This window comes from Ambystoma mexicanum, chromosome 8, assembly GCF_040938575.1.
Source record: "Ambystoma mexicanum isolate Mex_15411 chromosome 8, UKY_AmexF1_1, whole genome shotgun sequence".
Taxonomy (NCBI): domain Eukaryota; kingdom Metazoa; phylum Chordata; class Amphibia; order Caudata; family Ambystomatidae; genus Ambystoma; species Ambystoma mexicanum.
Window position 1 is genome coordinate 406,097,539 of NC_090929.1, and position 13,059 is coordinate 406,110,597.

General features: G+C 47.9%; 1 protein-coding gene across 1 annotated transcript in view; it reads right to left on the minus strand.

The window, feature by feature from the left end:
• LOC138471997 (tumor necrosis factor receptor superfamily member 8-like) overlaps positions 1–13,059 on the minus strand; it is a 321,803-nt gene that overhangs the window by 166,305 nt on the left and 142,439 nt on the right. Inside the window, exon 5 of the mRNA XM_069609903.1 lies at positions 6,991–7,084. Within this exon, the coding sequence (XP_069466004.1) occupies positions 6,991–7,084 (94 nt within the window). The remainder of the gene's footprint in view (positions 1–6,990; positions 7,085–13,059) is intronic.

Consider the following 13,059-nt stretch of genomic DNA (forward strand, 5'->3'; position numbering starts at 1 on the left):
TTTGAATTCCCATCAATCTGGCTTCGGGAAAATAATTGGGACGGAGACATCCCTCCTTGAGCTGAAGTCAAGATTATTGGATCAGTTTGACAAGGGCGTACTCTCTCTTTTAATATCTTTGGACCAATCAACTGTGTTCAACTTGATCGGACACTCTATTCTGACTTCTAGATTGGAGGAGGTTGCTAATTTTTCTCCGATTGCCGTCTCCTGGATCGCCTCTTTTTTGGAGAATAGACGTAGTAGAGTCTGCTCAGAGGTTGCTAAGGCCTCACCCCTTCCTGTTCTCTTTGGTGTACGACTGGGGCCCAGTACATACCCATGTTTGTACAATCTATTCATGGCTCCTTTCTTCTCTATGTTAGAACTAGAGGGAGTCATGTTTTCGAACTAAGCTGATGACATAGTTTGACCACCACTTGGTCTCTTTCATGTTGTCCACCAGCCGACCCTTACCCTTGCCAATTAGCAGGGCTCCACCTACACTCACAAGAAATAAAAAGAGTATCACTGTGGAGAGACTTATCCTGAACTTACTCCCCACACTTAGCACACTCCCTGACAATTCTGATCCCGAGTCCTTGGTCGAAGAATACAATAAAATTATGTCCACCTCACTGGACCTAATTGCCCCCCTCAAACTTAGACCAAGCAAGCCTAGAAAGCACCTGAATAAATGGTATACTCCATTTCTTAAAAACGCAAGGCAACAAAAAAGAAACTGCGAGGCTACTTGGAGAAAACTCCCTTCAGCAGCTAATAAACTCAAACTCTCCAGACTTGCAGCCCTCTACAAAAAAGAAATCTGCCTAGCAAAACATACATCCTATGACGCCCATATAACCCAAGCTAAATCAAACATGAAGGAATTATTCTCTATCCTCATAGAATTAGAGACCCCTTTAACACCACCCGATACCTGCACTAAAGATAAAAACTGGTGCTCAGAGATCCAAAATGTCTTAGCTAACAAAATTGCCACCCTACAAAACAAAATGTCCTGTAAAAAAGCCTCCTTGATTGACCCCCCCCCATTTCAAACCGACTGAGAAGCCTACTTTATTGGAAACCACCCGCTTTAACTTCTCCAAAGTCACCACACTCGAAATAGAAAAAATGTTTTTGTCCCTGAAACCTTCCAACTGTCAGGGAGACCAGTGCTCGGCACAGCTCATTAAGAATGCTGCCCGCAAACTCTCCCCTTTCATCACAAAGTTAATCAATGCCTCCTTCTCCACTGGCTCTACCCCCACTAATTTAAAACAATCTTGGGTACTACCGCTACTAAAAAAACCTACACTTGACCCAGCCACGCCAACTAACTACAGACCCAACACGACCGTACCCTTTCTTCTAAAAATCCTAGACAAGGTCGCCTACATACAAATACAAAAGTACTCAGAAGAACAACACATTCTAGGAGCAGGACAATCAGGCTTCTGACCCCAACAAGAGACTGAGACTGCCCTTATTGACCTGAAAACATAAATTGATGAGCTTAGAGATAATGGCCAAGCTGCCTTACTCCTCCTCCTAGACCTCTCTGCGGCATTTGACCTGGTCGACCATTCTGTCCTATGTACCCACCTCAACACATCAGCTCACTTCTCTGCTGAGGCCATCACTTGGATTAGATCATTCCTAAATGGCAGAACTATGAGGGTCTTCTCACCCACAGCAGCAGCAGACCCCATACCCATCACCTGCGGTGTGCCACAGGGTTCTTGTATTTCGCCCACACTGTACAATATATTTACCAAGCCCCTTTTCGATGATCTGGATCATCTCGGTATCACCTACACCAATTATGCAGATGATACCCAGATCCTCCTTCCACTTTCTGGGGATTATGGCAAGGATTTGGCCTTGGTGAATAGGGTGTTCATCATCATCCAGGCATGGATGGCCACACATGGACTATGCCTGAATGATGATAAAACTGAACTCATCATCCTGTGTACTACCTCTAGTCTAAAGAAACTGGGCCCTGTCTACTGTTCTTTCACAATTGATGGCAATAGCAAGGTTTTTACCTCGACTCCAACCTCTCTTTTAACAGACAGGTGAATTCCCTAGCTTCATCCATGGCTTACACGTGTAAATTGATTCATGGAGCCAAACCTTTTCTGTCCGACACTAGCTGCCTGACCCTCGCAAGAGCCCTAATACTGTCCCGCCTGGACTATTGCAATGCTCTGTATCTTGGGGCTGCCAAAGCTACCACCAGTAAACTACAAACTCTCCAAAACAATGCTCTTAGAGCGGCATTAGGCATCTCTAGAAGAGATCATATCACAACACATAGCCAACAGAACAACTGGCTCTCTATCAAAAACAAAATTCAGCTAAAAACTGTCACTCACTCATAAATCCCTTAACAATGCTGCACCGACTTACTTGATCGACAGATTTCACAGACAGACTTCCTTGAGACCCACAAGAACAATCTACAAAGACTGCCTCTCTGTCCCTAATTTTAAACGCTCCACCATAGGAGGCAATAGCTTCCCAGTGAAAGCAGCTAAACTATGGAACTCTCTACCACCAACTCTCAGAACGGACTTGCCCTATCAAAACTTCTGCTGCAAGGTTGTGACATGGCTGAAAACGTAAACCTTCAATCACTCCTAGGTGTTATTTCCTGCACACCCTTTCCCTGTACATATAGTATCCTCACATGTTTATTTTTGTGTTTATTTGTACATTTGTATATAAGCCTGCTATTTTTTTTCTCTATATATACATATATATATATATATATATATATTTTCTGTGCTGTAACTAAGTTTCGCATATACCTGTAACCGTTGCGCCCTGTTACCCTAGGGTTTGTTTGCGCATTACAAATAATAAAACAAACAAACAAACAAACAGACACGCAATGTGTTGTCTCTCTCTCAGGCTGTCAGGATGAACTGGAAATAGAGTATATAATCTCATAGAGAAGTGGATGCTTTAAAATAACCTTGCTTCGAACAAGGGGAAGACGGAACTAATGATAGTAGGCAGCTCAGCTTCCCTACTTAAGCTGGAGCAGGCTTACAGGTCCTTCCTATCACTCCCCTCCCTAAAACAAAGATCTTGTGCATGATCCTCGACCAGACACTCTCCATGAGACCCCATGTAACTAGTGTGGCCTCTGCCTCGGTCTATTACGTCAAATTGCTCTCGCATCTAAGGCCCCTTATTACTCAGGCAAGTGCTGAAACGATTGCCAGAGCTACATTATGGGCTAAGATCGATTATTGTTGTAGCCTTTTGTCTGGCCTCTGTAAGTGGGATGTTTACAGACTCCAGATAGTTCAAAACTGGGCAGTCAGAGTCGTGACTGCCCTGTCTCGCCAAAATCATGTTTCGGAGGCTAGGCGCACCCTTCACTGGCTACCAATAGAGGCTTGGGTCAAGTTCAGGGTACTGGTCATAACTTTTAAGTGTAGGCTCGGTCAGATGCCACCCTACCTGCAGATGTATATCATTTACAAAGTTATCCGTAATGCTCTGAGGTCTTGCACTCAGAACTATCTGTTCCTTCTACGGTGCAGAACATCGAAAGCAGAGAAGGGTGCATTCTTTCTGATAGCGCCTAAGTTCTGGAATCAGCTTCCGGCGATGATGAGAAGCGAAAGCTCTTTGCAAGCTTTTAAGAGAGACTTGAAAATGCTGCTATTCTCCTAAACCTGTCCTGGACTCTCCCCCCTAACTCTGCTATGGACTTTTAGGCATCTAAGTCTACCCATATGTGTTCTTTGTGTTGTCTGTTTAACTGTCTGCGCCTTTATGCCTCAGGGTCCATAGTGCGTGTTACAAATGAAGAAATGTAATGTAAACAGATTTCCATGAGGGTGGGGCAGGTTTGCTTATCCATGACATCACAAGCAGTGATTAGGAAACAGTGTCAGGAGGGTGCCCCATAAACAACCACACAGTTTCCTTATCACAAGCAGTGATTAGGAAACAGTGTCTGGAGGGTGCCACATAAACAACCGCACAGTCTCCTTATCACAAGCAGTGATTAGGAAACAGTGGGCCTCATTCCGAGTATGGCGGTAAGGGATAGCGGCCACCGGTAACAAGACCGGTGGCGGTGATCCCTTACCACCATACTCCGAGTTCCCTTTGCGCCCTCACCCTTAACGCCTGCTTTGAGCAGGTGTTAAAGTCGAGGGCGCAAAGGGGCCTCCAAGCCAATAACGGTGACCGTAATGAACGGTCACCGTTATTTGCATCTTCCCTATTCCCATTGAGCCCTATGGGGGCTCATTTGGGAATGGGGAAGAGCCTTAGTGAATGGGGAATTACCGCCCCGCCAACCTTGGAATGGGGTGGTAATTCCGCCATCCACCAAGGCGCTGCCGGTCCGAGTACGGCGTCAACCAAGGCGTTAATAGCGCCATTGGTTAGCGCCGTACTCGGAATGAGGCCCAGTGTCTGGAGGGTGCCCCATAAACAACCACACAGTCTCCTTATCACAAGCAGTGATTAGGAAACAGTGTCTGGAGGGTGCCCCATAAACAACCGCACAGTCTCCTTGCAAGGGTATGTGGGTAGCGACCTAAAATCCACCAGACTGATGCTACAAATAAAGAGGGCAGGAGCATCAGAGGAAATGCAACTTCTGAAGAAGAGAAAATTGAAGGCACATTGGGGGGACAAAGCTTTATCACAAATGTAGCCTTCACCACATTATAAGCCCTCCAAGATAATAATAATAATAATAATAATAATAATAATAATAATAATAATAATAATAATAATAATAATAATAATAATAACTAGGCATTTATATAGCGCTACGAACCCTCAGGTATCTGAGCGCTGCTTATTATTACCCACGGTGTGTGGTGCTCATTTATCGACCTCGGTAGGATGAAAGGCTGAGTTTGGCCCCGCTGGGATCCGAACATGCTCTACACAGATGTCAGAGCGAGCGCTCTACTCGCTGTGCCACTTCATGCTTTTACAAGATGGGAAAATCATTTCAATGTATCAACATGATAAAAGTGAGGGCACTAATTCTCTATGTCAAAGGAAGACAATTTGGATAATCCAAAAGGAGAGGATATGGTTATCCTCCCGTTGGATTGTTAGTCATCTGGTTTATATTCAGGTTTCAGAGAGTAGGGGAGATGTTAGGCGCTGTCATCATCTGCATGTGACGATTAATGTCATGACTGACCATTGGTCATGCAACCTGTTTATGGTGCCATGCTACTATCCCGGAAGGTGCTTAGTAACCCAGTTCAGCCATCTGGTCCCCCTATGGTGTTATAAATTCCTACTTAGAACTATAACCTCAGTATCACAAAAGCTTTCTATGTACATACGAGATTGACAATAACCACAAAAGTGATGGGTGCAAAGGTTTTGAATGAATCAGAACCACCGGCATTGCTCTGTGCGTCCTTCCACAACACCATTTTTTAGCCCATCTGCGCCATTGCAAAAGGGGTCCAGCATATGAAAATCAGTCAGGTACTGCCACCAATGGTAGCATCCCAGCCCAAACTGCTAGGCCAGGTGTCTTCTGCACAGAAACACAAGCAACTCCAAACATGCGTTGGCCTTGTTGGGCCTCCTCGGTTAGGTGCAGCTTAGTTCACTGTGGCGCAGTGAGCAAGGTACCCGCGCCTGGGCATACCGTCTCTCACATAGGGAGACAAACGACAACCAAAAAGGTGATTGGTGGAAGGTTTTGAATCAATCTGAACCACTGGCAATGCTCTGGGCAACCTTCCACACCACCGTTTCTGAGCACGGCTGTGCCATTGCAAAAGGGGTCCAGCCATATGCAAATCAGTCAGGCACTGCCACCAACGGTAGCAGCCCAGCCTGAACTTGTAGCCATGTCCCCTCTGCACAGAAACACAAGCAACCCCAGACATGTTTCTGCCTTGTTGGGCTTCCTCAGCGAGGTACAGCTTGGTTCCCTATAGCGCAGCAAGCAAGGGACTCACGTCTGGGCATACCCCCTCTCACACAGGGAGACAAATGACAACCAAAAAAGTGATCAGTGGACATTTTTGGAATCGATCTGAACCACTGGCAATGCTCTTGGCAACCTTCCACACCACTTTTTTTAGCCTGTCTGCACCATTGCAAAAGGAATCCAGCCATATGCAAATCAGTTAGATGCTGCCGCCAATGGTACCAGCCTAGCCCAAACTACACTGAAACACAAGCAACCCCATGTAAATGCTGCTGCAACCTGAACTTTCAACTGAAATGCATTAGGTCCTTAGGTGTGCCGTGTAGCTTCCCACCCCCAGTAACAATCAACACGCAGTGGCGACCCATCCATAACGGGCAATGGGATGGGCAAATGAGAGCAGCACATGGAACAATAGGGGCAATAAGTGACATAGGGCTCTAATGGATGCAGTTTGGCGGTGCTGGGGGTAATGTGACATGTTAACAAGTAAGTGGGCACTGGAACAGTTGTGAGGCCACAAGAGTTACATGGGGAAAACTGGGAGTACTGAGAGTTATATGTGGGCAAGTCAGGGCTAATGGAGCCGTTTCGGAGGCAATGAGAGTGACAGTGGTCAAAATGTCAGGCAGTTGGAGTAATATTGACCAAATCAGGGAAAAGATGGACCTGTCTTGTGAAATATTGGAATATGTTATGTTTTTCCTTAAATAACTGCTTGTAAATCCTGTTTTACTTTCTAATATCCCCCAAACATTGACCCGTAAAACTGACCATTTCAATCCTTTTTTAAAAGAAAACTTGTGGTAGAAAACCCCATTCCTCCAGAGCGGGTTCAGGCTTGCAAGCTGGCCTCACCTACGCCAGATTGCTCACAGCATATTTGTCTCCTGAATGTAAAGGTTCACTAGCCGTCACTGGCAGGAGGTCCTTCCCGCCCCGGCTTCCTTGCATTAATAACCAGATTCCGTAGGCCTGCAGACGGTTGCATCACAACTCTGCTTGGCCTTAAACACGAAGACATTGCAATTGTTCAGCGTCAGTTTTTGGAGCCGCTTACTCACTCTGTATGAGGCCTGCAGGCTTCTCTGGAAGAGGACATACTGGAGAATGTTCCCTCTGGACATCGTCCGCAAGTTGTGTCCCTTTGAGCTGTGCCTTCATCGGGAACAAAAGCACAGAAAATGTTTTACTTTCGCTCAGCAGATATGCTTTATATTTATTGATTGAATTCCATGTATATTCGAGATTGCTATATATATTCTCCCGAGCCTTCAGCTCGTAGTGAATCTACAAACATGTTTAATTAAATTAATTAGCTCCTATAATCCAAAACAACAAGCTTTATCCAAGGGATCTCCTAGGGGCAAATCAGTGCAAATCTCGAGATGTCTCCGTTTTAGCGCAAGTCAGTACAAGTCGACACCTGTTTCTATAGCTTCCTCAGGGATTTGTAACCATTTCTATCAAATAAACATAAATAAATAAACAACGAACAGTTAAGTGTGCTAAGAAAATCAATCAATGCGTGGAAAAATGCATAGAAGAAAGGATTAAAAAAGCAAAGGAAAAAGGTCGAAATCGTTATGCATTCCTGTATGCAGTATCAGAGAAATGTTTGTAGTGGAACTTGAGTTTGACAGTGAAAGTCAATTACTCTGTTTACGTGGATGTGGTGCTAAAGGGATTGGAATAAAATTGCTTTTCTAGATCCTAAGTGAGCAGTAACTTTACCTTTTTCTCTCGTCAAATCTTCACAATTATGTGCCTGTTGCTCTGAGACTGCCACTACAGACAGGGGTCAAAGTGTGCAAAACAGTAGTGGAACTATGTTTCCTGCTGCCCTGCCCCAGCTCATACCACCCTCACTCTCCCTCCCACAGTACAAATCCAGTATCTGGATCCTGTCTTTCCTCCACTTGGCCCTGTCCCACAAACAGGCCCTCATTACAATACTGGCGGTAAACCATGGCGCTATTAGCACCATGGTTGCTGCCGGTATTGTAACGAGTCCGCTAATGTTAAATGGGGAAATACCACCCCATTCCAAGGTTGGGGGGCCGGTAATTCCCCATTTAACATTGGCCCTTCCCCATTCCCCTTTTTGCCCCATAGGGCTCAATGGTACTGGGGAAGGCGGTAATTACGGTACCGCAAATTGCGGTACCGTAATTACCTCGTAAGTCCTCTGCGGGTCCCTACTTTAACGGCTGGTCCAGACCAGCCGTTAAGGTCGGGACCCGCAAAGGGACCTCGTAATTAGGTGCTAAGGGGTTAACAGCGCCGCAGCCTTTTACAACGCCGTTAACCCCTTAGCACCAGGGTCGTAATGAACCCCACAGTGTTTTGCACCCTTTCTATAACAACTTAAAGAAACCCAGTGAAAGAAAATAGATCTTAAACAACCACCATTACTTTCAGTCATTGTCCTCCACAGCATGCCGCTTTATAGATCCTCCCCTTTCTAATCCCTCAGTATTAGCACCTCTTAAGGGACATGACAAAAACGAAAGTAACCCCACCCACAAATTACCTATACACACAGATATACCTGCAGCAATTTCACATTTATCATGCTTTAATAGGAGACACAGTGGTCACTACTGGTGCTGGACTATGTAGTGTCTTGGCAATGGTCTTTATTCCCCAAGCAGTTACCGGAATAAAGAAAAGCAAATCATGGTCTGTGTGAAAGCTCGGTGTGATGTGACATAAAATCAGTTCCTTTTCTGAACAGTAAGGAGTTGCCCCTGATCAAATTTGAATGAAAAAACGTTTATTCCATTTCTTCTAAATACCTCAATGAAAGATCAAAAGAAACAATGGGGGTCATTAGGAGGTTGGAGGTAATGGAAAAACGATGCCGGCAAAGGATTACCGGCATCGCATACCACTCTGGGCTATTCCGACCTAAGAACCCGGTATTAGAGGCACTGTTAATAACAGTGCCTCTAATAGCGGCAAGGGCGCGGACACGCGGGCCGTCAGGCCGGCAGTGCCAGGATGCCGCTAACAGGAGGACATCACAAGTCAGGTGGACATGCAAATACCGGCATCATGAAGGCGCTAATAGGGGATACCTGCATGCCGGCAATACCGGCATCGCGAAGCACCCGTAAACTGCTATGTGCAGTGTTCCCAACTGCCACAGGTGCACACAATCAGCACAGGTGGAGGCAATGGAGTCTGGGCCAGCACAAAAGAAGCACACCCACACACCACACCCCTTCCCACACCAAAATGATTCCACTCGTAGTAGCAATACTGGGGATGGAGGACATGCTTGCATTGCTACACCAGCAACAACAACAGCAGGCACCACAGAGGAGACGCAGTAGGAGAAGGAAGGTGAGACAGGCCCAGCATGCACCACCAGTGCAGCCAGTGGTACCACACAGGCAGCCCCCAATCCCTCGCATCAGAGCCAGTGCATTCAACCTAACCCCTGAGCAGATCCACACGCTATACCATCTGGACCGGGACACCATCACCACCATCGTGGACATGATGCACGACGACATTGTCAGCCTCATTGAAATATGCACCGCCATCCCCCCTCTACTGAAGGTAGTGTCGGTGCTCCACTTACTTGCCACAGGCACCTACCAGCACACAGTGGGGCACATGCATGGCATATCACAACCCTTATTTTCTTGCACGCTGAACCAAGTTCTGGATGCCCTCCTGAAGCACACAAGGGACTAGATATCCCTATCACGGACTCCCCAGCACATCTTTGACACTAAAGTTGGCTTACATGCACTAGCAGGCATGGCAAATTGTATTGGTGCCCTTGACTGCACCCACGTGGAGTTGGTGGTCCCGCATGCCATGGAGGTGGTGTACCGCAACCGCAAGCAATACCACTCCATCAATGTGCAGATGGTATGTGACGCCAGCAAGATCATCACACATTGTTGTGCCTGATATCCTGAATCAACACATGACTCAATGGTCCTGCGGAACTCCACGCTACCACGCTACATGGAGCGACATGCAGGACGAAGTGCCTGGCTGCTGGTTAAGTTGCATGACAGGCAAATGGCAGTGAAATGGGGGGATAGATGCACACACCACCATGGTGTCATTGTTGATGTCACAGCACGATGGGCACATCACAAAACACTGTGCCCCAAAGCATCCCAAACTGAGCATGACAACCAAATCCCACAGCAATGAAGTAAGCTGGACACCTATCACAACATGCCAAACTTAAAAACACCCCATATCCCACAACACGTCCACCACCCATCATCATACCTAACCCTCTGTAACACAATCCAGCAACATGCTGTGAATATTCACTATGTAAATGTCTGCAGCAAATCACCACACAGGACAAGCATCCATGGGAGTGCACTGAACAAAACCACCAATGGAATCCACTGCTTGTCACAGGGCCGCCACCACCATAGAAGTGCAGCATGTCACCATCGTAATAATCTGTGCTGAATGCCTAATATTGCAGAGCCTACTGCCAACGCTGCCAGTTAGAAAATCATACAGAACACAACACATCACAAATTTGACACAAACACATTGGTATGCGTCAACAATGCATGAGCAATATCAAAGCAGTGTACACCGTGTATCATCTTGGAGATGCAACCCACACCATAGGTCCATGGGACAGAACACATTGAGGGCATTAAAATTGTGTGCATACAACCAGGGACATGTGCATGTGACCAACGATAATCTTCAGGCATGTGTGACTAGTACAGCTGTCCATCATGAATCGACTAACATATATCTTTTATTGCCTCTAATGCAGGTGATAGTGGCTATCCCTTGAAGCCATGTCTCCTCACACCTGTCCGAAACCCACCGAACAGGCACGAGGAGGCTTACAATCGTTCCCATACCAGTACCCGTGTGGTCATCGAGCAGACCTTTGGCCTGTTGTAGGCACGGTTTCGCTGCCTTGGCCTTTCGTGTGGGGCACTCCTCTACAGGCATGAGAAGGTGGCCAAGATCATCATGGCATGTGTCATGCTGCACAACATGTGTATCCGACAGAATGTGCCCCTGCCCCCTGACATGGAACCGCAACCACCTGGTGATGATGAAGGGGATGAAGAAGATGTGGGTGCACATCATCGCGATGCCGATGCACAGGAGGGGCGTGTTGTGCATCAGTCAGTGATTGCACAATATTTCTAACACACATAGGTACAAAGGCTGACATGAAAGTTGGACAGAGGGCACTGGGTGTGGGAGTACATGTACACTATGCACTGTATAACAATAATTGACACAAATGCAATAAGGAATGTCCACTCAAGAAGTTTACAACGGGTGTATTTAACTGTCTGAAAAAGATTAACGTGCTCAAACCCTCCACCTCACACACCCTCATCCCGCTCCCCCTCCCCCCACAACTCCCCCACACACCCTCCCCCTCCCATAACTCCCCCGCACACCCTCCCCACCTCCCCCTCCCTCCACAACTCCCCCACACACCCTCCCCCCCTCCCGCTCCCCCCACAACTCCCCCACACATGGTGTCCAAGCAATTGTCTATTGCCTTCATCAGGCTGCCCCATCTACATCCTGCCACTTCCCGCACCTGGTGGCGGCATGTCCGAGCGACGCAGGGTGCGCGCTGACCTGCGTAGGGGGCTGGTTTGGGTGGAGCTTGACGTCAAAGGGGTGGCCGCTTGCTCCATTCTGGGGGCTGGACGCTAAGCCTCGATTGAATCTGCAATGCGGGTGAGGACATGCCACAGGGCAGACACCTCCTCGCATAATCTCTTGATGCTTTCCACAATGACCTGCCTCAGGGATGCTGTGTTGTTGCGCCCCTCCTGCCTTGCTTGGGCACTGTCTGCGACCAACTGCCTCACCAGGGCAGTGAGCTCCTCCTGGCGCTGGGCAGCCTGTCCTGCCTGCTGCACCCCCGCCTGTACACAAATGGAGGTGGAGGGTGCATGTGTGACATGGGCAAATCCATTTGGGTCCTCTGTGGGACTCATGCCCCCTTGTACGGACTCCCCCCCAGACTGCTCCGGGGTGGTGGCATGGTAGGAGTCGACAAATGTGAACTGGGGGGATGGGGCGGGACTTGGTGTTGCAGGTAGGTCGGAGGAGTCGTCCTCGACAGGCACACACACCTGGCTCTGCACGTCATCATCTGTCATGGGTGCCGTAGCTGCCGCCTCCCTAACAGAGCTGTTTTCTGTTTTCTGCAGATTGTGCCCCGTCAACTGTATCCTGTGCAGGTGGCACAGGTGTTGTGGGGATTGTGGTGATGGGCCTTAGCGGCATCAGTGCCGTGGCACCCTGGGCTGTTTTGGTCTTTGGTGCCTGTCGTGGCTTCTCTGGGCCTTTCGAAGTGGAAGGCATGTTGCCTTCATCCCTGGCCCTCTTCCGGGGTGTAGTCTCCTGTGGGGGTGAGTCCCGGGCCTCGCTGTCACGATCTGAGCCTGTGAGGGACCAAGAGAGGGACGGCATGAGTGATGGTTTGACAAGCATCATGCATACAATCGTATTATTGCTCATCTACACATTAGAGGGGATTAGGCAGTGGAGTTTTGATGATCACCAAGCTTGCCATATGGGTGGATCATGCAGGCAGCCGTCGGGGTCACTCATGCTGGGGCGGGCGTATGCTATGTGACATGCATTTCTGTTGTGGGCTGCGTGCAGTGTGACTTATGCCATTGTCATGTTTGTGTGGTGTGTGTCAGCTATGGCATTGCCATGCTGTATGCATGTGCATGTGTCTGTTCTGCGGACGACATCTAGGCAGGGGATGTGTATGTATTGGGCCTTGCCTTGCCTCTTTAGACAGACAAATTGGTGGACTATCATCATACTTTGCATTACAGTGTTTTCTTAGGACACTCACCTCCTTCCCCCGATGAGGTGGCGCCATGCTCCGTATCGCCCACAATTTCGATGGCCTCTATGCCAATTGTGCTGGCACAGATATCCTCCCACCGGCTTAGCTTTATTGGTGAGCTTGGTCCTCCACCAGTAGCCATGGCCTGGCTCCTGTTTACGGACAGGATGTTCCTGACTCGCAGGCGCAGGTCATCCCATCTCTTCCGAACATCCTTTGTTGTGTGGGGAGTGTTGCCTACTGCGCTGACTCTTTGGGCAACAAGTTCCCAGATTTCTTTTTTCTTGAT